At 39.6% G+C, this 26,331-nt stretch overlaps 4 protein-coding genes across 6 annotated transcripts in view; 2 read left to right on the top strand and 2 right to left on the bottom strand.

Moving 5' to 3' along the window:
- nf2a (NF2, moesin-ezrin-radixin like (MERLIN) tumor suppressor a) overlaps positions 1–7,304 on the bottom strand; it is a 30,657-nt gene extending 23,353 nt beyond the window's left edge. Inside the window, exons 1-4 of the mRNA XM_023417167.2 lie at positions 6,573–7,304; positions 5,158–5,283; positions 4,894–5,016; positions 1,978–2,061 (exon numbers count right to left, since the gene is read on the bottom strand). Coding sequence (XP_023272935.1) covers positions 1,978–2,061; positions 4,894–5,016; positions 5,158–5,283; positions 6,573–6,686 — 447 coding nt within the window. The 5' untranslated portion in view covers positions 6,687–7,304. The remainder of the gene's footprint in view (positions 1–1,977; positions 2,062–4,893; positions 5,017–5,157; positions 5,284–6,572) is intronic.
- A 688-nt stretch (positions 7,305–7,992) lies between these two features.
- fbxo21 (F-box protein 21) lies at positions 7,993–14,769 on the top strand. Of its 3 annotated transcripts, none has more exons than XM_023417156.2 (12): positions 7,993–8,234; positions 8,825–8,960; positions 9,176–9,270; positions 9,453–9,574; positions 9,793–9,939; positions 10,108–10,244; positions 10,379–10,515; positions 11,261–11,440; positions 11,799–11,931; positions 12,147–12,337; positions 12,466–12,623; positions 13,632–14,769. In XM_023417156.2, exons 1-12 carry the CDS (start codon positions 8,011–8,013, stop codon positions 13,871–13,873), a joined length of 1,902 nt encoding a protein of 633 aa, XP_023272924.1. In that variant the 5' UTR covers positions 7,993–8,010; the 3' UTR covers positions 13,874–14,769. The 3 variants fall into 3 exon arrangements, with proteins under 3 accessions (XP_023272924.1, XP_023272923.1, XP_023272922.1); XM_023417155.2 differs by having other exon boundaries at positions 9,161–9,270; positions 11,264–11,440; XM_023417154.2 differs by having other exon boundaries at positions 9,161–9,270.
- A 201-nt stretch (positions 14,770–14,970) lies between these two features.
- On the top strand, positions 14,971–23,261 carry tesca (tescalcin a). The gene is made up of 8 exons (XM_023417157.2): positions 14,971–15,117; positions 16,655–16,724; positions 17,323–17,403; positions 19,187–19,326; positions 21,074–21,135; positions 22,075–22,182; positions 22,265–22,312; positions 22,410–23,261. Exons 1-8 carry the CDS (start codon positions 15,057–15,059, stop codon positions 22,500–22,502), a joined length of 663 nt encoding a protein of 220 aa, XP_023272925.1. The 5' UTR covers positions 14,971–15,056; the 3' UTR covers positions 22,503–23,261.
- Positions 23,262–23,328: 67 nt separating this feature from the next.
- fbxw8 (F-box and WD repeat domain containing 8) overlaps positions 23,329–26,331 on the bottom strand; it is a 21,187-nt gene continuing 18,184 nt past the window's right edge. Inside the window, exons 9-11 of the mRNA XM_023417084.2 lie at positions 25,072–25,245; positions 24,709–24,825; positions 23,329–23,852 (exon numbers count right to left, since the gene is read on the bottom strand). Coding sequence (XP_023272852.1) covers positions 23,687–23,852; positions 24,709–24,825; positions 25,072–25,245 — 457 coding nt within the window. The 3' untranslated portion in view covers positions 23,329–23,686. The remainder of the gene's footprint in view (positions 23,853–24,708; positions 24,826–25,071; positions 25,246–26,331) is intronic.

Here is a 26,331-nt window from a genome sequence, read left to right as displayed (position 1 = left end):
TGATGAATTTCAGGACCTACCAGATTGGAACGAGCACCTGTTTGATTGGATCTGGCACCTCCTTTTCCACTATAAAAATCTGTAAATAAATTTTGTGTATTGTTTAATTCCTATCAAAGTTACTCATAAAGCAGTTGTTTGTCTATTTTGGATGCATTTTAAATCTGATTTAAAAAAAAGAAATGTCAGTTGACGCATGTGACACCTGAATGAAATGTCCCATTGTTGTGGCCATGATATGTGCATGTGTAGTCTACTCTGGGTTCGATTGTCATATTAGATTCTTGTATTTTTTTGCCCCCTATGTTCAAGATTTATGTATCTATAGAAAAATAGCAAAAACAACAAAATTATTGGCTGAGATACATGTGACTATTGCATAGCTTAGCTGTTGTTTCAGGACCATGGATAGCGCTGTTAGCTATGTGTAGATGCTGCGTCGTGTTAGTACTTAAACAGAGCGGAGGAGATCGATAGGTAGACCGATGGAGCACGTCACTTTGATCTGTTTCTTAGCTGCGGCTTTTCATGGGTGTAAATAGATCTTTCAGCCTTAATTCCATTTTCACCCCATTGTAGCAAATCCACAGACAGAAGGGAAACAATACGGAAGTGAAGGGACAACAGTCAACCAGAGAGACAGCTTGTAAACAGCTGTGACCTCCTGATTTACAAATTAAACACTGCAGAAATGTATAATTTAACCATTACATTCTTGCGGACATTGCAATAACCTGCCTGTCAATCTCCAAGATACCCGACCTCCTTCACTTGGGGCAGCCACTTGCTCCCAAAATTTGCTCGCACAAAAGTAAACATTCACAGCAGCAGAGAACAACGTCTTCTAACTTGAAGGTGTTAACCCTCATCCTCATTGCTTTTAACGCTGCAAATAGTCCCTTTACATGCTAGAGGTAAGCATTAGTGGTAAAAAGCATATATGACACCAAACTGGACACTATTTGGCTGCTCCTCTTCAGTAGCTATGTAGTTTCAGTTTAATTAAATGAGATTTTAGTTGCGATTTTCTGCTTCCTGCATCAGATCTGCTTGGTGGCTGCTTCAGTGGGCAGGTGCTGCTTTGGCAGAGGTGTTTGATGTACATGTTAGAACAGCAAGTTAAAAGGTTACTTCCAGAGCACCCAAGCTGCTGGTTTGTACATCTAAAACATTTCATGCAAGGGCCCTGTAGCACTTCATGAAATACTAAAGGAATTTTAAAAATCAATATCAAAGGTAGCTGGTGAAGGTGTAATGAGTGCTCTCCTGGTTCTTATCAAGACTCAGACAGCAGAATTGTGGATCAATTGCAGCAGATTTATGGCTTTTTGGGTGGAGGCCAGATACGGAGAAGATTACAATTGTCAAGCCCATGGGTTACAAAAGCCTGCAGTCTCTCTGTCCTGGTCTAATAGAGAAAAAGACACACTACAGCAATATGTCACTTTCCAGACAGATGATGAACAACAAAGTGACCAAAATGAACCCATTTGGCCCACAAGTTTGTTCAGATTTTTTTTAAATATATAGTCATCTACAGCCACAAAGAATTCATTACATAAGAATTACATAAGGTAAATAAACATGTTGAAGGTAGTTCAAGAGGGGCCAGTATATTCCTTCAGTCAGTTTAAAGTGATTTGAAGCCCCACTGCGCCAAATATGACACTCTCAAATCTCTACAAAATGTCTAAAGCTGCTGAGTCTTCACTGATTTTTATTATAGCCATTACACTCTAGGGTGCAGTTAGGAAAAACACCCTTTTCTAGTGAGTGAGTCACATCTATTAGCATCTAATCAGACCTATAATTTAAAAAAACATATATGTGTAAGGAGGATAAGAAGTTGCAATTTGGTCCTGCAAATTTTAAACGAAGGATAAAGAAACCATTAAAGGATAGGCAGACGGATGGATACACAAACCTTGTTTGAAAATAAATAAGACTTAAAACTGAAGCTCCAGAAAGAGCACTAACCTTGGCATGGACGGCGTAGGAGGCCAGCAGCACAGAGGCCTCGGGTGGACAGTGAATCTCCTCCTCAAGGATCTTCTTCTTCACCTGCAGAGTTAGCAAATAAATAAATCAGCTTTATGCATGTTACCACCTGAATAACAAAGCCCTCTTCATTCCACCTCACCTTCCTAACACAAAAATCAATTCAGGATTAACCATGCAGCTAATGTATCGTCTGTGGCATTTAGCTGTTTGTTAAATCAGAGGAGAAGCTTTTCACTGTTTCCAGTGAGGCTGGGATTTTTTCTTTTTTCTTTTTTTTTTGGAGGGAAAACTATCACCTACATTATGAATCAGGACACAGCTGCTTTTTGTCTTCAGTATTCCTTTATATAGATTTCCACGAGAGGAGCAAAATGATTCCTGTGACAGGTGATATAACCTGACTCATACACAATGGAAAAAATACTTGATACCTCAGAGAGGAGAGTGACAGTGCAGGCTACAACACAACTTTCTGACAACTGTGCTTTTGACAGCCAGAACTTTATTTCCTTAATTCCACTTTGCAAGAGTCATACACTGCAAAAACACCATGCTCAAGTACCAATTTTTTTTGGAGCCACAAAAATCAAGTTATTATATGCTGCAACCTGAGTAAATAAACTACCACAGCTACAGCAGACTGGTACTCGCTCATTTTTAGAGAAGGTCTGGAAAGAGTACAAACTGTGCCAAATAAATATTGTAAGACTTAAGTATCATAGCCACATGGGGACCTATTAGACACCAAGCCAGGAACTATGTAGCTCAGCCAACAGTATTTCATATGATCATTAAGCTACTCCAAGAATATCAGCCTGCTAGTCAGCAGAGCATAATGACTTGACAGAAAGTCCTAGACAAGCTCCAAATGGTAATTAAAGGAGAACGCCGCCCATTTTTACAATTTGTGTTATTTCTATGCCCCTAGGATATCTGATTCTGTGTTTGTGAATTCACTCCAGTCAGTGAGCGTGACAAACTCAAGGTTTGGGTCTCCAATTTATGTCTAAAGGAGAGCATGGTTCATGTTTACAAGTGTTGCCTTCACTGTCATGGATCACAGTAATAAATGTGAATTCTTAAAATGGGTGGCAATCCCCTTTAACAAGCTCCTTCCAGATTAAAGTGCCACTTCTCACCAGGTGTCACTTCCCCCAAGCTCCGTCACCCGTCAAACTAATTGAATCACAAACTCTCATAGCTACATATAGAGCACAAAGCCGGATTGTAAGATTAGACGGGGCAAACATGCTTCGGATGTAGTTATATAAGTTATACAATTTAATGCTTCAAACCTTATTATTTGCAAAGCTGTCGTGCTGTCATCTTGTGTTTTGAACTGACAAAGGTGTGGAGCCAGAGGTGACAGCCCCCCTAAATGTGGCAAGTGCTAAGAGGCTGACGCAGCAATCTGGTTTACAAATGAGACTATGTTGTTGCGAAGACTGCAGGTCGAGGTGATGAAGGTGTGCGTGCGTCTGTTTATGTAAGTGGTCTCAAGTGTTTGAGAGGTGTGTGTGTGTGTGTGTGTGTGTGTGTGTGTGTGTGTGTGCGCGTGTATTTGTGTCCGGGTCGGTGATCAATTCTGATAAGCACTAATCCAGCTGTCATGCCTGTGACGCTATCTGAACAGAGGGCTGCTCCCGACATTATGGGAATTAATGAGAGCAAAGTTATAAGGAGACAGGCGATGCAAAGCGTGACACATTTGTATTCTTCTCTCCTTGTAGCTGCGTATCGCTTTAACTGTTGAGTAATTTGTCAGCTGTAGTTTTTTTTTTTAACATGGTCTCCCTCTGAAATAAATAAATTGCTTCAACTACCTCTCAACGGATTAATGGCACAGATAGACGATTGACTTTTTATAAGTAGGTAAGTGCCTCTATCCAAATGTTGAGCAACACAAGTGCACTGCTGTCTAAAGCCACATAACTAAACCAGCACAATGGGCTGGGTATGAAGGGAGTGCTATGGGGGACGAGCATCCCATGGAGAATATGTCATTAACTGGGCCAATAACTGAGCCCTTAAAGCCTAATTGGTAATTGATAAATGCGGCCGGTAGTATTGGATGGTGGAGGCACAGTTACAAATCTCATCTCTTGTGAGCAGAATAGTGTGGCAGGCTCCACAGGAATTCCCCGGAGAGTATTAAGTGGAGAGAAAGGGCAGCGGTAATATGTTGTGCATTGATTCCACATGGCTGCACACAATCATGACAGGGACAAAAAGTGAAAAAAAAAAGTATATTACAGAGCGCTCTGCTTGTCGGAAACTCTTGTAGATGTATGCCCCATGTCGGCACCGGATCTCAATAAGGAAGCTGCATGAAGACGCAGATGCAGAGAAACAGCCAAATGCATGGTGTGCAAGGGTGAAATGGATAATCCCAAATTTACAGGCCATTTTAAAAGGCTCATGTTCTCGTTCACTTATTTTCTAAAGCATTCATTTGAACTAATTTAGTTCCTCAGAAAGATGACACCCACTTCTAAGAATGTTTTCTTTTTAAAGCCTCACACGCAGCACCCCTCTGGGAGGATTACAATCAAGGGAAGAGAGGTTGTCTGCCCACTAGCCAGACAGTAATCCACAGCTTCTTCTGAGAGGCATGTTGGATTTCAGGTTTGCCTGTCAGCCTGTGGCAATTTCAAGTCAGAAAGCAGCTGAGAAAGAAGAGAATGTGTCAGTCAGTGTAAGCACACAAAGAACCTGCACATGAGGCCTTTATGGTACAGTAAGCACAAGTGAAACAGAAAGGAAGACGACAAGTTAAGTATCTCACGAGTATATCCTGAATCCTGAAAAAAATATTACCTTGAGATTCAGAAAACAAAACTCTGAACATGAGCACAATGAAAAAAACTGGATGTTTATATTATGCATAGTTACTTGTAGGAAGAAGAGATGCTGTGTAATATCCTGCACTAGCTCATCCTCAGCATTCTCAGGATAAAATTTGGCCAGGAAGTGAAGGGTGATTGGTTCCTCCTTTGGTACCTCCTGATCCAGAACCTGCAACAACCAAGTAAAGAAATCAACATTTGCACAGTGGGGAAATCAATTTCCTTTTCATGGCTGCTACACCTGTATATGAACAGTGTTTACATGACTAGTAGCTGCTAACAACACCAGTATGACATTCGAATCACTCACCCTCTTTTCCATCTTCAGCCAAGCAACAGTGTCCTTGATCTTGTATTGGAGCCCAAAGAACCATGTCTCCCTCAGGCCCAGAGCTCGGCATACCAAGTCAAAAAGATCCTTTCCTTTCCACTTGACCTGAAACATGTAAATATTTTAGTCTTGCACAATTTTCTCAGAAGAGAAAAGTAGAAAATGCATATTTCCAGAATTGAAAAAATTTTAAGCTAAGAATGAAAATTCAGTCTGTTAGAGCTTAAGATTTGACTGTAAGATTCATATCATTCACTGACTGCCCCTAATTTATATGCATTAGCAAGAAAACAGAAGCACTTAATTCTTTATAATGTTAAATACTGAAAGCCATTCATAAGATGATATTTCTTCCGAAGCCAGACATACCCCCATTTCCATCATAAACTCAGTGTCTGGTTCAAAGCTGGGAGCCACACATGTTGCTCTCATGCAGAGAGCTAGGAGGGGGGTACATGATGCACACATATCCAATTTAGATAGCTTTCATCTCTAGCCTCTGAGCTAACTCAGGGTGCAAGCTACTGTCAAGAGTATTCAAGGTTGGTTTGAAAAAAAACTGCAAGAAATGAGGATATCAGCTCCACCATGCAGCAGGGATGGCAGCTAGGGGCCAATCAAAAAATTCCTACGCAAGGCTGAATGAACAGTTCATCTATATGACCACTCCCTTTTAAATGCTATTTATGAAACCCATAATTGATAAAATTATCACCCCAGGACAGAAAATAGAAACCTGCAACTAGCATGCTGCTCTTTGTAATTACCAACTGCAAACTTTGGCAGGGTTCCTCCCTTTTAAGTACAGAGATGCTGTCTGCAAGTAATTTTGAAGGCTTTCAGCTCTGGTACATATCATCAACCAAGTCATATACTATTTCAAAGACACTGTAAGTATAAAATACAGTATGACACTATGTAGTAGAGAAATCATTGAGTATGACAATGATTTTTATGGTGAAACTGCATGATTCTGTTCCATCCTGCTCAGTGCAAGTCCCATACTGCACTGTGCTTTGCCACTGATTTCCAATTTTTCTGATTCCATTGCTGTATACGACAGAGATAAATTATAACAGATAAGGTCTTCTGCAGAACAGTTTAACCTATGCGTGTGTTCATAGCTACTTGCTGCCATCTAGTGTTGAAAAATGAAACACTCAAATATCTTTATAAGGAACTATCGCTGCTATTACACTCTTGATTCAGCTGTCATCCCTGATTATGGTTAAGCACAGAATATGTAAGTAGTTTTATTACCGTGGACTGTTATTTACTGTCGCAGTTAGTAGCAGAACAGAGGTGGACCTGGTGCTGTGATTAGAGCCCCTACAAATGGAATGTTCTACAATAAGTAAAATAAAATCATGCAGAGATTTATCACAGATACAAACCTCACAGCTGAACTCCATGTCTGACTCCATTGTGCAGATCCTGACGTTGAAGTTCTTGGCTTGTTTTCTCTTTAGTGACTTAAATCCCATCTTTGCTGCTAAGGCACTTGCCATTGTGAATAGCTAATAAACTAACTATTCAGTTATCCAAAGTTGTTAATTCCCCCCAAAAAAGAGTACACTATAAAGGCATTACATCTTTTTTTATTCGTTGGTGGAGACTAAAGGTGAGTCATTTGGCATAGTTGTCAAAAGATAAGGACAGTTGTGCAGTTTTATGATACCTTAGCCCGTTCAGATAGATGCTTATAAGCGAGTTTCATCAACGTTTATGAATAATAATTTTACTGAGATGTTATTGGTGTATAAATATATCATAAACTTTACATACCTTATGGTAGTTTTAGATCATTTCACGTTAGCTACCAAAGAAAAAGTTCACAAACACATGAGCTGATGAATGCAATGTACTGCCCAAAGCTTGTTGCTAACGCTTAACGCTAGTCTACATAGAAACTAAGTTAGCTAACTAACATTACATATCCAATATACGCTTTTATCTTGCGCTAAAGTTATACATTTCTGTGCCGTGAAATCCGTTGCCATTTACAGCTACGCGTCCAAGAAACAATCAATCCACCAATCCCTTCTCGACAGTTAAAAACACTCGGGCTGTAGCACAAACAGTGAGCTGGCAAACGAAGCTTTAGCTAACTGCTGCTATTCATTTGTTAGCCATTTATCCAAAAAGGCAATGCTGCATTCAAGTGCCGTCCAGAATTTTGAAACAACGCTGTAACGCACATTAGGCATTAAAAACGAACACAAAGGAGTTTATGTGGATTACAGAGCGTGACATTTTTGAATGACAGCACAACACGGTATCAAGTTAAAATGCTGATAATACAATGTTTTAGGGTTGTATTGTTTTTGATAGCATGCGCTATGTAGCCTTAATAACAAATTATTTGCATATGCTTCCTCTACCTCAGAATGGCCCGCCTAAGCATTGATGCTAAAATAAATCAAAATGCAGCCCTTTTCTTATGAGCACATATTATCCTACAAGTTTACCGTTCTTTGTAAAACTACAAATTCACTACAACATCTTCTGTAAAAGAAGGATCCTATTGTCATTGACAGAGAGGACATCTTATGAGCCCATACAAGTCAAGTACCTTTAACCTAAAGGTTCTTTTTAAAACTGAATAAGTTGCAGTACATTCCACTTTGTACATTCATTGATTTCTGTAATAAATAAAATATAACAACAAATGGAATTTCTGAGGAGCCTGAAGGTAGCATTCCTTCCCCTTTCGTTTTGATCGAACTACCAATCACACGGCACTAAACCTCCCGTGACCCGCCCCCAGTCCTGCCCCCTGCGCCATAAATGGGAGGTGCCTGAGCAATGAGGTAATCGGGGTAAACAGTAAAGATGGCGACGTCTGTAGCTGGAGAGGGGCAGACAAGTCTAAATGGAAATATTTCTGACCCCCAAACCAAAAAACTGACCGACCTGCCGACCGAGTTGCTCGAACACATCCTGTGCTTCCCTGTCCTCAAACATGTTGACATTTGTAACGTTTCCTGCTGCTGCAAGCGGCTACACGACGTCTGCCATGGAAGGGGGAAGGTCTGGGGACACCAATACAAACTCAGGTGCTATGATTTTTGTTGTGGTATTTTTTCGGAGTTTTGGCTTCCGTTGGTTTTTCACCACTATCTATCGAAACGAGTGTCCATGTCTTTTTATATGTGTCTTATTTGGAGTCTAAAATCGCATATTGTGTACTTAAAGGTCGGCTAGTTTGCTGCGAACTCAGCTGTCAGCCGTTGACACTCTGCTGATGCACCAAATTCATCATTACGCCAGGCCAGGGCCAATATGCTACTCTGCAGACAACTATGAAGCTTGTAAATTTTACAAATACAAATATAAATTCCAGTTTAAACTGACTTTAACCCAGAACAGCCGAAAATTAAATTGTATGACCTTGAATGTTGCATGCATGCTGTGCTATGCAGGAGAGTGCAGCTCTTGGCAAAAGCTAAGCCCTCCTCCTGACTGACTTGGCTATGAGCTCCACGTTATTCTCCTAGTTTCCTTTCCTTTTTGCAAGGAGAACCACATCTGCAGCAATTGTTCCATAGACATATCATGTTCTGCTTGAGGCTATGAGCTTTAAAACTAATTCTGAGCATGGCCAAAAGTGTTACTGAAATAAGGGTTGTACTGCTTTCTTCAACAGATGGCCAAGACTGCAGAGGTTTTACCGTCAGAATGAGAGCTGTGACTGGCTCAAAGAATACAAAACACGCCATCGAGTTGGTATACAAATAAGAAGGACGGTGGAATCAATTTCAAAGAGATTCTTCACAGAAGTCGTAAGTAATCCATTTGTAATCAAGAATACATTATTATTGTTATGATTATGTTATTACATTAGACCTGGATTAAGATGCACCATTTGAATAAAAGTCACCCACTGTGAATTGGCTGGCCTTTTTGTGAGTGTGGGCGCATGTTTGTGCATGAAAATGTGAGCTTTCTATATTCCAAACTAACCCAGAGATCTGTAACTCAGCCTTGCGTTGGCCAGGTGCTGGGAGACAGCTTTGCAGAGATCGAGTCACTTGGGATGCCAGAGCACTTTTGTGAGGATGAGCTCCTCTTCATACTCAACTCTGACAAGAGGTGAGAGCAACACCGTGCCCACAGTAAAACCTCAGTACTTGCCACACGCTGCATTTTGCAATCATTAATGGGTTTGGGTGTTGATCTTGTTAATCCTTCTGTGATTATGAAAGCTGTTGTGTTGCACACTCTCAGCCTTTGGACCATTAATGTGTCTCTACTGTTCTCCGTCCATCATTTAGGAAAAGCTTGACTTTGAAGTACTATGCAAAGAAAATCCTTTACTTCCTGAGACAGCAGAACATCCTGAGGAGTCTGAAGACCTTTCTGGAGCAGCCTGCAGAGCAGCAGTCATCTATTGAAGGTGAGGCATCATACAGACTCCATGTCAACCAAACTCATTAACTGTGCCCTATTATTATACATTTACATTAGCTAAGCCATCTCCATAGTTACAATGTGTATTTTATTGCTGCTCAGTGTAATTATTATACTATATGTTGTAATAGGTTCATGCAATTTGATGTACAACTTTTTCTCTGTGCATTAAGCAGCCCTACCTTATCTCGTCTGCCCCTCTAGGTGCTGTACTAGTGGATCAGTATTGTAACCCACTGGCTGATGTGACACTGGACAGCATATCAGCCCAGGTGGATGAGATCACAGAAAAAGTGAAGAAGATGCTGAGAATCAAGAACCCCTCTCACCCCAGCCTGCGTATGGCTCAAGGTGAGCTTTCAAAAGTTGAAAAACTTGGAATGAAAAGTTGCCCTTTTGGAACACTTGAATCCCTAAGGCTTACACTTTCAATGCATTTAAAAAAAATCAATATCAGTAAATCTGTATTTCCTTCTCAGCCAAGTCTTTATGGAGTTTAATTTCTTTTGTGTGATGTAGGTGACTGTTCGGTCGTGGAGGACTTTGATCTCCAGAGGCAGGTGGTGTGTGCCCTAAACTCTGTCTTATATGAGCAACTTCAATACAAAGGCAACGAGTTTGACTACTACAATCCCCTCAACTCTTACATCCACCAGGTAAAACACATCTATTTTAAGTGTCAAGCTTTTGAATCACTTCTTAACAATTTTCATTTTAAATATATATTATATTATATATATATATATATATATTTCACCTAACCGACTACGCCTTTTTGGTTTTAATTTAGGTGCTACTACGCCATACAGGCATTCCCATAAGCCTCTCTGTTCTCTACATGACATTGGCCAGGAAGCTGGGTGTTCAGCTGGAACCTGTCAACTTTCCAAATCACTTCCTGCTGCGCTGGTGCCAAAAACCAAGAGGGTACAGTTTGAAACTAATATCCCAAAACATTCCTCTAAACATTGCCTGAGTCCAGCTGTCATTCATATAGTCCATAATTTCAACAGAATAGCTGGACTTGAATGATCAGTTAACTAGCTTGAACCAGCCACTCAGTTCTATTGACTGTTTTCCTTCAGTTGCATCTATTTGATACATTGAAACAGTATAAAATGGTACCATGCACAGAACTAGTCTATTACACTGCCTTAGAGATAATGACTTACTGTAGTGCTGTCATCAGTCATTACACGGTACACTTTGTTTTATTAGCAATTTGTAGGAAATGTAACAATGAGAGATACTCTTTTCCTCCTACATAGGATGTTTCATTTATGCTTCATGAAATCCAGTTTTTCTCATCAATTTTCATCCTTATAAAATCCTAGTTCCCATCCTTGTCATATTATTTGAATATAAAAAGAAACCAGAATATGTTTCAAGCAATATCCATCTCATTTTTCTGTAGATTTTGTTGCCATAAACAGTAAACGCAGACAAATGAGGTATTTTGTGCATCTGTCAAAAACAGTGGTCTACTGTACTACACTATACTAAATGTCACACTGCAATCATTATATTGCTATACCACCATCACACCTTTGAGAACTTCAGAACTTCCATTTTTGATTTATTACATTTTCTGAAAGAAGTTTGTTGGTTCATAAGTATGATGAGTGCCTGGTAAATATATTTGCATGTTAAATTTATAACTTGTTTCCTACAGCAGTGAGGACATCTATGACTTTGTCTACATTGATGCCTTTGGTAAAGGCAAGCAGTTGACAGCCAAGGAGTGCGAGTACCTCATTGGCCACCAGGTGACGGCAGATTACTACAGTGCCATCAGCACTACGGAGGTGCTCCTCAGGATGGTGGGAAACCTGCTCAACATCGGCAAGAGAGGGTGAGAGAAACATGCTGAACACATGACTGTCACTATTGAATCTCTTCCACTGGAGAAATGAATGAGGGCTGATGGAGGATTGATGGATGGTCAATATATAGGCTGATGATGACTGTTGATCCATATTTCTGTCATGGGGGCTGGCTAACATGGAAGAAATTATAGATTTCTCACTCATGAGAACCACTTTTTTTTTTTTTTTCCCAAGTAATATTTTAATTAAGCCTTTATCCTGTCATCTGACAAGACTAGAGAGAGCATGATTGGAATACAGTTGATTGGCTGCTAAAATTAAATGAATAAATTCATGCAATCTTCTGGTTGAATTACATTACCTACATCACATGGTTCCTCTCAGGGAGGGCAATGAGAAATCCTACCAGCTGCTGAGAGACTCTCTGGACCTCTACCTCACTATCAACCCAGACAATGTGCAGTACCTGCTGCTCCAGGCGCGCCTGTACTTCCACCTGGGCATCTGGCCAGAAAAGGTCAGGACACACAACCTGTTGTTACATCCATTGTTACAGTGTTATTAAAGTGAAACCCTGCTGGTGTTCTGTCTTGCCCAAATGTTGGTTTACATTGTTGTTCATAAAGTATTAAATACCAGTCAGTACAGAGTGCTGACTAGTCTGCTCTTGCAAAGTAGTTTAATCTGTGACACACTGAAACGCTGTCCATTGATGTTTGTCCTCTGTCCCAGGTGCTAGACATCCTGCAGCACATTCAGGCGCTGGATCCCTCCCAGCACGGGGCAGTGGGTTACCTGGTGCAGCACACGCTGGAGCACATCCAGCACAAGAAGCATCCTGTGACACCTGAAGTGAAGAAGCGTACCGCTCCAGAACACCTTGAGGTCCAGTATTCAGTTGGCCTCATCATGAAACACAAGAGGTGGGTCACAAGATGTGGTACAGCAATGCTCCTCTGAAAAAAAAAAAAAAAAAAAGCGAAATTCTCTCTGTAGACTTGTTATTTTAGATCACTCAAGCATGTCTGCTCTTTTCCACCTCCTCCAACAGGTCAGGTTATAACTGTGTGATCTACGGCTGGGACCCCAAATGCACCATGAGCCAGGAGTGGATCACCACCATGAGGGTCCACCAACTGTCCAACGGGGCCAACCAGCCTTTCTACAACGTCCTCGTGCAGGATGGAACGTGTCGCTACGCAGCACAGGGTATGGATCATACACACCAGCATGGTGATGAAAAATATCCTCAGGGTGAAATTAATGTAAACACATTAAACATGTTTATCTCATAAATATATATATGTTTAATGAATGGCCTTGGGAAAGATTGTATCACCCTCCAGGCATCAACTTGTAATAAAACAAAGGAAATAGCCAGATACAGAAAAATAAATCATGTTTTGTCAATATCACTATTATGTCTGTTTACTCTTGTGTACTCATGTGTAATTTTTCTGGTTATTTGGGAGAAAATTCTAAGCTATCAATGCAGCAGCTCAGTGTCTTACCAAATATTTACAGCACTTCAATTTCATTTGCTGAAATTGTATAAAATTGAAACATGCAACAAACTGACGTGTTATCTATTAAAGACTAATTTAAAAAAGCAACTGATGGTTGAAAACACAAATCTTCAAGCTCTCAACGTTATAAAGACAGTTACATGGGCAAATCAAGCTGATCTGTTAATAAATATCTGCCATATGTGTAATGTGCTTGTACTTGGGTTGAGATGATCTGCATTGGATTTTGTAGCTTCTTGCACTTAAAGCTAAAGCATTTCTGTAATAGTTAATCTGCATCTTCCTTATTTGTGATTTATACATTTCCCCCTCCTTAAGAAAGCCCCTCCTTCACATGCTGACTCATATTGTATATTCCCCTGTGGTTACCTGCTCACTCTGCTGCTCACTCTGCTGATTCTGCACTTGCAAAGCTTTCATTGTTTGCACATGGTGCTTTTGCTCTCTCCACCACCTCAATAGTCTGCCATGCAGGACCTGATAACATCAAGCTGCCAAGATAAATTATATTTGACATTTTATTTATAAGCTAAATCTTTTGATATGTGAGATGATCAGTTTGACCTGGTTTTGTATGTATATTAATAATGATGGGGACTGTTTTGCACCAATTTTCCTTTCCTCTTCAATTTAGGTTAACTTGTGTACATTAGTTCTTATCAGCATCTCACACTTTTCTGTTGTTCTTCAGAAAACCTGGAGCCCCACTCCGCCCCCCTGGAGATCGGCCACCCGGAGGTGGGTCGCTACTTCTCCGAGTTCGCCGACAACCACTACGTTGCTAATGAAGAACTGCAGACTCGATACCCAGAGGACATGAATGAAACCTTGGGCACAGTGCAGGAGCTCTATCATAGACTGACACCTGGCTCTGGGACCCAAGTGCAGCCTCCTGCCTCAGACCAAAACAACCACCAAGCCATGGCCATGTAGCAAAGTAGCAGTGTCCAACGCCCTGCCAACACAGGCTAGCCAATTACTGGTCACCCATTCTCAATTTACAATCCACTTACATGTTGAAATTAAAACCAACCAGAGTATTTTCTGAAACGAATGAGTACCACAGTCAGGTTCCTGTGCAGATCTTGAAAGATTTCTTTTAACATTTCCACATCTGGAAAAATGTGGGAAAAGATTGAAAGATCTGGAAATATACAAGAAAGACTGTTAATGTTGCTGCTCCGATCCACATCTCCAAATACCACAGTGCATTTGTTATGAAAACAAAGTTCAAACTATGGAGTGATTGTAGCCTAGATGACGGATATTATCAGGATGCATTTCTCACAACCTGGAGACGTCATAATCTCCAGATCCAGTCACAAAGTATTCAAGTAGACACCTTGAAGAAAAAGGAACACAGGCTTGAGGTAAACAAATAAGTGGATGAGTAAATTCAGGATGGGTATCCAGGTGCTGTAAATCTCCCCTTACCTAAAACCAAGGAATGCTCCTTTACTCAGAGTCCTCTCCCCCCTCTCCACACCTTCCTGCACCCAGCACCAGTCAAACAAGCCCCCAGCATATAGCCGAAACCCTCCAGTTACAGTGCCACAGGAAATATTATAAAGAAAATACTTTGTAAATTTACTTTTACTTTTAATTCCCCATCTTTTAACCAAGTTTCATGCACTTACGAAAGTTCAACTTTCACATTTCTAGAGTATCTTGATTTTTTTTCTGTATATTTACAAGTGAAACATGTAGGATGTCATGGCTCATCAGTATGGGTGAGCTGTTAATGGAAACACAAAAGAGGAACCAACCACTGACTTGAAACAGACCTTTGAGGAAATTTAAAAAAAATAAATAAAGCGTTTCAAGTTTTACTAGCTTCTCTGACTTATTTTGCTGCATATTCTTTATTATTGAAATGCACAATACTAAACACGTTTTACTGCAGAGCACTGACGAGCAACAGAAAGCCAGCAGGTCATTAATCCACAGGCTGCAGGGATTTAGGACCTTGAGGATGTCAGATGTTTCTCAGGATTCCGGCAGCAGACTACAGTTACAGTGAGCAGCCGATAGCAGCGCGATAAAGCAACAGACGCGCAGAAAAGTTGAGCCAGTCGAACCAGAGCGTGCGTCTTGACGCACGGGTGGAATAGCAACGATGGGAGCCTCGCAGACGCGCTCCGAGCACAAGTACAAGGATCTGATGGATAAAACTGGATGTAAGTAGGGGGAAATCCAACAGAGACATTTCTCTTTATAAAGTATATAACTGCCGTTTGTGCTTAGCCGAGGAAAACTTCGGTTCCTTTTGGGTCGTCAAGGAAATGAAAGGTGATCCAGATGAATAGACAAATGGAAACCTGATCATTGTACCAGTCTGTGATCCCACTTTTTACAAGTATTAATTCAAATGAATGATTAAGTCATGTGCAGGTGTAATTGGTAAACTCATATTATGTGAATCGCCACCAGCTGCATAAATAAGTGCATCGGGTTTTAGCTTCAAATTTAACCACTTGTGATGTTGCGCAACACCCGGTAGTTTTTTATGAATGCCTTACTAATACACGACGACATTCATGATAACAACCACATAAACAATCCATCCAATAAGTTTAATCATTTAGCGTCTTACTGCTTTGTATCCGCACGGATTTGTGTTGACCGTTTAGAGGCAGTATAGCTGGATCTGGATCTTATTGGCCCAAGTGCTGTAAAACACCTTATCTGACTAAATCAGTTCTGATTCGTGAATGGAAACGTTTAATAAAGAAATGAAACAAAAAGCAGAGAGAAACAACAGAAGTGTGTAAATCTATTATAAGGAAGGACAGTATCCTGATGTGAAACCTTTGCATGCAGTGGCATGCAGAGCTCGACAGAGCGTGGGGCATGCAGGGATAAAGTTTGCATCCCAGACTGTGCCCAACTTTATGATGCTTTATTGAAGGGGGAGACTTTGAGCTTTTTACTGCCTTAGTTTCCTTAAGGTGGGGCATTGACCCCATTTCTCTCTGGGCTCAGAGGGAGATATTTATGGATTTACAGTATACACTGATGAAATGCTTCATTGGACTAACAGGCTTACTCTTGTTGACAGAAATCATAGATTCAGTTGTTGTTCTCTCTTGTAGTTGGCTAAATGGTTCATGTAATTGTAGTTAATTGCATGTTACATCTGTTGCACATGTCATAGTCACAACTCCCCTCCCATTCACACTTCTGCATGAGGCTGCAGTCTGTCTCAGTGCATATTCTTCATCCTGCACTCAGCTGCTGCAGTTGCTACTGCAAACATCCACTTAGCAGCCGCTAAAAACCCACAAGTGTTTACCAAAACAATTGAAAATGCCAAACCTGTCTTCACATGGGATCAGGGAGAGTCAGATTATGATGTCAAAACCTTTCATTGTTTGGCCACTAGTCCACTGAGTGAGTTAATGATTCAAGGAACCCTTTGAAATGGCATAAAAAGGCAATCCTACTGCTGCACAGTATGTTTGCTTTGCCATTAGACTGATAGTAGAGCTGCACCCCATCAGTTTCATTAAAATAAGTGTCACTCTATAATTATAATTCAATATATATATATACACAGGTAAAAGAAAATCCAGAAAAGGATTGACTGTACCTTCTTCCTAAGAATAATCATTTGTTTATTGCTGAGTCAGTGCATGTTAGACCTGTCGGTTGATGGGTGTGAAGCAATGGGTGTATAATTGTCATACATTCTTGTTGTTGGTGTTTGTTTTTCAGTTTCACTGGAGCAGATCAAAAACCTCCACAAACGATTCCAGCAGCTTAGTGGAAATGAAGAAACAATAAGGTAAAATGTTGAAATTAAAAAGAAAAGAAAATACCTTCACATGAGGCAAAGCTCTGCTGGTCAAGCTTCATGTTGTTTTAACAGAAATCATTCGGCCCCAGCAGTCGCCACAAGAGATAAAATACTACCTTCATGGTGGCTGTGGTGATGAATTGTGGGTATTTCTGGTATCTGCAGCACAGACACAAACAAGCAACATATGGTGTCACATGCAGGCTGAACTAATATGAACACAGGCACATTAGGCAAATACAATATGTTGATGCATCAATCAGGCAGAGCTGACGCATACTGTACAAACACACACACACACTCACACTCTCACACACACACACACACTCATTCATGTAAACTCACAGGAAACTTAAGTAGCATGCTGGTAGTGACAGATCACAAGTTCATTCCCTTTAAAAAGAAACACGGAACAAATGTTGTGCCTATAGTGGGTATTCCTGTTGACAGTTTACCTTCAGACAGAGATAGGGTTCATGTTACTTCCCATAAATAACGTTCACTATCATTTAAATCTGAAAACATGCTGGCACTGTACTGTAGTATCTGTTTTATGATAATGTACTCTACTCTTGTCGCAATGCAGTAGAGAAAACTTGGACACCGTACCGGGCCTCGCCAATAATCCAATTAGAAAGCAAATTATTGAAGCATTCTTCGATAAAAGGTGAGTACAATCAAATTACACCGCACTCTTGTCTCGTCTGTTCACCCTATGGCTAACTGTCATTTCAGTTAATATTATTAGCACTATCAGGATATTTTGAATATATTCAAAACAATTTCAAACCCCTATTATTCAGTTGTATACAAAAGTTTGGGAAAATTACATATTTTGTTGATTTTTTTATAAGTCAGAAAGAGTAAATACAACCCCAACAGCAAATATACATTACAGCCTTTCTCCAGATTTTAATGCTCTGTTACTCTTTAATTAATCATCTTAAAACCCCCCCCCCCCCCAAAAAAAAAAAAAAATAATAATGATAATTAAAAAAAACAAAAAAACAACTCTGAACAGAAGAATTGAGTTTGGGCTACTTATATAACATTTATTAACTTGTTAGGCCATTATTGCATCAACTGTCCAAAATAAAAATTCTTCTAACTTTCTTTATCAATGGTCAGTTTCTTTAAGCCATGACTAACTTTTCTCAACCTACTTTTATGACACCAGCCTTTATCTGTTGTCATTATGTTGGAGGAATTAGTTCCTGGCCGCAGGTGAATAAATACAAGCTGTAAAAGTAGCGAGGAAATCCTCTTTTCGTTTGCTGATTGGGCGATGAGGTACGATCCATGTACTGTAAACTGGATCCTCATAGTTTGGCATTTTGTTAAATATATTTATAATGGCTTTCTTGCCAAGACTGAGATAAGACTCTTGAGTCGGTACAGTAAATAGGAAGTTACTGCAAGCAGCTGGTTAGCTTCCCTTAGCACCAACACTAGAAACAGGAAGAAACTGCTTGCTAACCACAACTTGTTTTTACACTTTGGTTTTTGTGGGGGTCAAATCAATGAGATAGAATATGTTAATTAGTTAATGACCTTTATAGGTGTTTTTGTTTGTTTTGGACAGCCTTTGTGCTAAGCTAAGATAAGATAAGCTAACAGGCTGCTGTCAGTAGGTTATATTTACCTTCTCTTCCTTTAAAAACCGAAGGTATTTGTCTCTCCACCAATTGAATATCTGCAGTGAGTCACTCTTACTATGAAAGGATTTGATTAGCATTCATTTTAAATGGAGAGTTTTAAGGTTCATTTACCCAGGGAAATGTTTAGAGCTGCTTAATCAAACTGTCAACTGTTTAGTGCCGTACTTCTGTTTGTGTAGTTAAATGAAAACAATGCTATTCAAACATGGCCAGTAGAAACTACCTATAATGCGTCCAGATGGCTGATAATGTGAGTTTCAGTCTTCATCTAAAAGAATTGTGGGGCAGTTTTAAATGTAAATTATCCATTAACTAAGAAAAACATCAGGTTTTATTTCTATTAAGAGACAGTTGTTGACATTTTAAATCCAGCAGTTCCTCATTCTTAAAAAAAGGATAAGCTAACAAGACAAACCACAATATGGACTGTCCAATAAACAAGTGAGTGCATGTGACTTTCCACAAGCACACAAGCCATGTGCACAATGGGAACCTAAAGGGACCAAATGCAGAAATATCAGACAACACTTTTACTTTTCTTTTGGCTCTGACTTTAGATAAGTGGATTCTGTGGGTGTGAGGGCGCCAATATAATCCAAACATTTTCAAGATGAAGATAAAAATCCTTACAAAAACAGAATATGCTGAATAACAGAAATTGATCTGTTTACAACTTGGGAACATGAGGAGATACTGGGGTTGGTGTGGACCTTCAAAAGATCCCACCGGTTGAATTTGAATTGATGAATCCCTTTATTTTACTAACTTTTAGTTCTTCTGTTTGTGACCCAGGAACCAGCATGAAAACGAGGTGGGCTCCTTGGAAGAGATTGGCTTCGAGCAGTTCCTCATGGTCATGTCCCACTTTCGCCCTCCAACTCTGAAGACAACGGAGGAGGAGAGGGAAGCTATGAGAAAGGAAAAGCTTCGCTGTAGGTTAACTTTCCTTTATTTTTTAATAACAGCACTTCTTTTACGTGCAGCTGTCTAGGACATCTCTCCTGTGCGCAGCCTTCATGTTTGTCTCAGTTACAAAATACTAAGAAAAAAGGGCACCACTAATCTTAGATAACAAATCAGTTCCGGCACAAAGAGTGTGGTGGTGCATGGCTTCATGTGTGGGCAGCAGATTCCTTCCTGCATGTCAGCTATCACACTGCAGAGGATCATAAGTATTCATGGCTCGGCCGCTACAGCAGCTTCACAACCTCAACTGTCACAAGAAGAATGGGATCATTTGTAGCCGCAGAGTTGGAACCCTAATGCTTGAATACTCAAATTGTTTTATAGTTGCTCTTTGTGTGTGCAGTTCGGGACTATTTCCCCCTCACTATCACTATCCTATATGATAGAATGAAAGTTGAAGGGGGATGAGCTGCATATAAAAAATTCACAGAGTGGACAGCGCTGAATGCAGGTTGAAGAAAATGAATTAGAAAATTAGGCCTGAGTGTAAATGTTTTTTTCTGGGGCGTCACTCCAGCCGTGCATAATAGCTGGTTAGCTGACTGATTTTGGTAAACCGAGGTTTGTCTCTAATTGTGGCCACAGCCCCTGTTTAAAATGTAAATTATGTGGAGGTCTGCCATGGCCATTCTGATACAATGAAGTGATTTGATTCCCTGTACATATTCTGGATCATATATTATCATTGTTTTTCCATTTCATCCTATCTCTATATACATATACACAAATATATACTGTACATACACTCATACCACCACCTTTTTCCCTGTATTTTCCTGTTCTTTTTTCTGTTAAATTATTCATAAATAATGTGTCAAATAATCATGAAAATGATAGTATGAGTTTCTGAAAGTGAAATAAAAACTTAAGTTAAAACAAATGCAAATTATCATTAGCTGTACTGGATTCTAGTCTTTTAGGGAGGGATTCTCTCCTCTTCTTTTTCTTTTTATAAGCATTATATTATTTAAATTGTAATATGTTTAACAACAACGATTTTGAACTTGAACTTGTCTCGTTCTAATGGGCTTGTCACCATTTACTGACACTTTTCTGTTGATGTTTCAGATCACTGGAACCTTTTGTGACACTCTCTTATAGCTGTTGTTGTATGTCCAGTAATGCTGAGACTAAGAAGACATGACTATATCAATAAATCCAAACCTCTTGGGCAAATGTTTTATTTGATATTGTTTGATTGAAGCTTTATTTGTTGTGCAGATGTTTAAAGTATCCAAATAACACTTAAGGGAAAGTAACTAAGTACATTTACTCAAGTGCTGAGGAACTTATATTTGAGGATTTTCATCTCATGCCATCCCAAAGCTAACAATCTATCAGCTGTTCAGAAATGCAGCACAGTCAAAATGTCATTGGACATTGCCTAAGGAAGCAAATTGGCAATTTACCTTGTTAATGCCACAACACTGCTAAACCAGAAGTACTGACACAGGACTGAATCTTGTAAATGTCACCGTGAATGAGAGTAATAACATTTTAAAGGTGCTTCATTGCCTCAGTGTGATTGTTGACATTCAGCAGTGATGCTTCTGATGTGGCCTGAAGGGAACCTGCTTCGTTACCCTACTCTCTCATCTCCGCATGTTCATGAACATTCCCCTAATCACAACTTCCTCTGCTCTGCTGGTAAGATCCTGCCACGTGATGATGGAGATTACCAACCACTAAATTCTTCCGTTCTGTCTTTCACAGTCCTGTTCAACATGCATGACACAGACAACGATGGCACCATCACTCTGGTGGAGTACAGGAAGGTAAGACGACTCAACCGTGCTGGACCTTGTCTGTGGTAAACAGTTGGATGCACAAGACTGGGCAACACTGGACAATTGAGATTTTGTTGAAGTCTGAAGTGAAAAGAAATAAATACAACTCATGCAGCAAACAGGCATTTAACAATGAGCCGTTCTTGTGAAAGCACTGTTCGTTTTTTATCTCATGAATTTAAAAAAACAGAAACATTTAAACAGTAATTTTGGCTTTTGCAAAGGTTTGGCTCATTTCTAATGTCTGTTTGCTGCAGGGGTAAATTAAAACAAATGTGTGTGAAAGTTCATTCCTCACTTTGAGAACAGTACTTTAACAAAAACAATCTTCCACTTTCTATTTTTTTCAAAGAGCTTTCAGCTGCATCTTATTGTTTTCCTCAGCAGTTTTAAACTCCGGAAAAAGCTGGAAAGCAACAATATTTTTTGAAATGAGGAAATTTGATCCATAATTTCAAGTTTTTTCCAATTTTTAAGAGAATACTGCAGTGGAACATAATGTAGGCACGGCTGATTCAAAAGTGAAGTGTCCAACAGCATTTCAATTTAACTTCAAATGTGAGTTTAATTAGATGGAAGTAGTGAAGGAGCAACGATAAGGACTGATTTTAATCTAGTGAGGAATTACATTATCATTTTGATGAAAACACCAGTTAAACTGAGCAACTGAGCAAACTTTAAGAAAGTAGTTTTCCTTTCACAAACACTAAACATCAGTGACTGAGCATTTGTCTAGTAAACGCTGGAAAAGCTACCAGTCCTGCTGGTAGTAACCACACACCTGCATTCTTTAAATACAGTAATTCACTGAAGTTGATTACATTTTTTTTCTTACCTCTTGCTGTCACGTGGAACTGTCGTCCTGTGCAGTTTAATGCTGTTTAAACCCCGGTGAGGATTTAAAGGCTGTTAATGTTCTCATCCAAGGTAGTAGAGGAGCTTCTGTCAAAGAGTGGAGCCATCGGGCTGGAGGCTGCCAAGGCAATAGCAGATGCTGCCATGTTGGAAGTGGCGAGCACAAATGTGCCTCACATGGTAAGGGAACAGTTACAATCAATTCACACAGTCGCCTATCTGCAGAAAAGTAGCAGATTAATTTGTCTCTTTATCGTTTCAGGCCCCAGATGATTTCTATGAAGGAATTACGTTCGAGCATTTTGAACAGGTTTGCACTTTTTCTGACTTTATCGTCACCCTTACCCAAAAAAATGATACACTGTATTTATCACTTACTTAAGGAAGCTTTTGTCGTCTGCCCACAGATTTTAAAAGGGCTTGAAATGGAGACCAGGATGCACATTCGCTTTTTGGATGTAGACACCACTACGATGCGTTGTGGGAAATCAGCCTCTTGACATGTTTATGTAGCTGCTGTTTTTAGCAGAACCTCTCCAGTCCTTAAATGGAGTGAAGCCAAATACTTTTGATATGGACGAATATATATTTTTGGACGAGAAATAATCAGACTTTTTTTTTTTTTATATATACGAATTAAAACAAGCGTCTGCTGCTGCTGCTGCTGCAGTTTCGTTTGGATGGTGGAAGTCAAAGGACGTTTGTTCACCTTTCTGCCTAAAGAATTCAGTTTTATGTTGTTAATCAATTTTCAAGCACTGTGATCCTAAAGTAGCAAATGTCACATATTTCAAAGAAATGTATTGATCTCTATCTTTTGTCACACTCCTATTGATTTCTATCAAATTTCAAACTAAAACACTACCTCTGTGCAATCTCCTGCTGATCTATAAATCTTTCTGTTAGCAGCATGTGATGTGAAGGATTCTTTCTACTTCTTTTTTTCCAAAAGGTTCACGTGTTTAGATGAAGCGAGTCGTGGCCGCTCTGGTAGCCATGGGTCATCTGTTATGGCTAACATCCAAAGCATGAGATAGCAGGCACATACCATTCCTCTGCAGCTCCAGAATAGTTACAGGTTTATTTGATCTGCTTCTCCGAGACTGTGTAACCATCCACTGTTCTACCATCAAAATCCACTATTTTCTTTCCCTGCTAACAAATAAAACACTTTACTATCCCTGAGATGAATTGTTATAGACTTTGCACAGAATTATGTTAATAAACAAAATAAATATAAGACATTGTGATAAAACAAATGCATGTGTAAGATTTTTTTTAGAAAAACTAATATATAATGTGCTAAGAAGAATCGCACTTGGTAAATGAGGTAGCAATATGATTTTTTTTATTACTGTGATGTTGCATGGTCGCATTGATTAAAATCCAGGGAGCCAAACATCCATTAAAAATTCATTAATTTTACACTAATGGTTTAAAAGGCTGTGCAACATCTGAAACCAGCACTGTAAAGTACAAATACCTGTGCAGCAGTTAATAGACATAACAGGTACATACAAATATTACATCTCTCAAAAGCTTGATTTTTGACCAGGATGATAAAATTAAATTTGTAAAATAAAAAGGATACAGTTTGGAGAATCAAACTGATACAGGAGTGAGACTTTCTATTGTCTGTTTAGCCGCTCACTGAGCCAGGCTGCAGTCTGGGGGAAACCGTGTGTCAGTGGGACGGATGGGAGCCGGACAGCCTGTCGTAAGGCACCGTCAGACTGATGTTGTAGTTGTAGCCGTAAGACTCGGTGAAGTCAGACCTGCAGATGGGCAGAATGTGATCCTGCGACAGCGCGTCCTCAGAGAAGTCGTAATGGCAGATGACTCCCCTGTGTCTGAAGGATCAACACATCCATGTCAGCAACAACATTAACAACTTCTTTCACAAATGCTCCAACTGGATGCTTGAGTAGGACGTTGACAGAAGATGAATCATTCTGAAGTTTAAACCAGCGACATATATCTGTTTATTATCCGACAGAAAAGGCGGAATTATTTAAAAACATGACTTAATTTTATTAGTTGGATTTTTTTTTTTTACATCTACAAAGTAGCATGTAACCATTTATGGTGCACATGCAACAGGAAGCAGAAGTGTGGGAGTCAATATATGTTTATATATCAATAAGTGTAGTCTGTATTTGTTTACTAGTTCATGCAAATTGAGGTACTGCCATTCAAAGGAATACTTCGACATTTAGGGAAATACATGTATTTGATTCTATGATCTAACTTTTGTAGGGTTAATCTGAAACTAAGCCTGCAGCCTGTTACGTAGCTTAGCATAAAGCTTGGAAAGAGGGGGAAATGGTACAAAAACCACAAATTAACAACAATTTCAGTTTCTGTACAAATGACATAAACAAGATAAGACAAACAGGCTGGATTTGGTTAGCTCTTAGCTATTTCCTCCCGTTTCTAGTCTTTATGCTGAGATCAGCTAACAGGCTGCAAGATGTAGTTACATTTTTCCAATACAGAAATGAAGGTGGTATCTCTCCAAACGATCCCTTTCCAGAATGTGACAGGGTTGGCTTTTATAAAACCTAAGGTACAGAGAGGTAACCGATTTACTGAGTATTCCTGACTCAAAGACTTTTATAAGCTTGTGGGAGAGGTGAAGTGGATGTAGAGAAGAGATCCGGGATGAATAAAGAATAAGAAGACGAGTTCGGGAGTGAGATCAGTGACCTGCGGTGAGCTGTAAGGTCATCATCTGTGATGCAGGCCCCCCGCGGCGACTTGTCATCTGGGATGTTGGCTGTTACCAGGTTGCTGGTGTTGAAGCTTACATGCCTTACAGGATGCCTGCAGACAGATAACAACACTTTCAGTATAACACATAAATCATCTTTTTTTTTTTTTACAATTTCTATGAAAACAAAAACCCCAAATCAGGAGTTAAATGGGTTTGGATAGACACCTTAAGTGCAGCTGTGATGTGTTAGAAACAAGCAGAGAAACACAGTTACAAAACCAGATCTGACATCTCTGAAAACTGTTAAACTGAACACGTGTATCTTTTCTTCTGGCTCAGAGGAAACAAAGTCCCACCTGTTGTGCATCTCCCACAGCTTGGCTCCCATCCTCATCTCCCACACACACACCAATCCTTCGCCTCCGCCGCTCACAATCTTCCAATCGTCCGCCTGCACCGATGTCACGCCCAGGTGGTGAGCATACAGGGACGCCACGGAGGAGCCGGCTCGTAGGTCAAACACCCTCACCCTGAATCACAGCAGAGAAGAACACATGGTCAGGGCCGGGTTGCTAATTTTTACCATAGTCAATATGATGCATTACGTGTTTATAGCCCACAGGTTGTTACTGGTAGCTTTTCTAAACACTATGTTAATGCAGCACTAAGTGGTTTTTAGAATGATTTAATGTGAGTGCAATACTGCAGATGAATAATAGGTGGGGTGAGCACAATAGCATCAGTCATTTCCAGTGAAGCATGGTCATTTTGGATTTCAAAGGCGGAGATCTCCTACCAAGACCACACAAGAGAGAGTGCAGTTTGTCAATGAGCGCATTCATTTACAGACAAAAGGACTCTATTCTCACTTTTTGAAGGAAGCGCCGTGAGAACAGCAAGAGAACTTTTTAATATCCAGTCAAGAGACCAAAGACAAATACAAGCTGAAGCAGATGAGCCATGCAAACTTTTAGTTCCAGCCTTATTTGCCCTGGCCTTTACCCAAGTACCACATGATTTCACCAAGCTAAGTTTACAAAGACTCTTACTGGACATGGCACAGTTAAAAAAAAAAACCAAAACAATCAACTTGTAATAATATGACAAAGATATAGCAGTAAGTGTGGCAAACAAAAAATTAACTAAACATTAAAATTATGCCACATTAGATTGATCGATTACTATAGAAACAGCATATGAGAATATAAGGCAAACAAACAAATTCAATTAGAGAAAATTAAATGGAAGGTGTTAAACTTAAACTCGATGAACATTTTAAACATCTGAAAATAGTGAAAAAAACCAGCAAAACAAATGAAAAAAAGGTTGAGCAAAATAACTGCAGATACAAAGAAACACCAAATATAAATACTGTAGAAAGACTGAAAATAGAAGAAAGAAAAAAATATTAAAATTTTTTGTCAGTATCATGAAAAATTGAAATGTAAAAATATAAAGTAGATACAGTATACAATACATATATATGTGTTTAGAGCACCTAATGCTCCACAGTGTCAGACAACGCACACGTAATGCAAAAAATACAGAACTGATTTCAAGATTTTACTGATCACATTATAAACACTGGTGGTTGAGGCTGAAAACAAACAAGCTTT

Source organism: Seriola lalandi, unplaced genomic scaffold, assembly GCF_002814215.2.
Source record: "Seriola lalandi dorsalis isolate HSWRI2012SDOR001 ecotype SW California unplaced genomic scaffold, Sedor1 jcf7180002054572, whole genome shotgun sequence".
Classification (NCBI taxonomy): Eukaryota; Metazoa; Chordata; class Actinopteri; order Carangiformes; family Carangidae; genus Seriola; species Seriola lalandi.
This window is presented reverse-complemented; position numbering and strand designations above follow the sequence as displayed.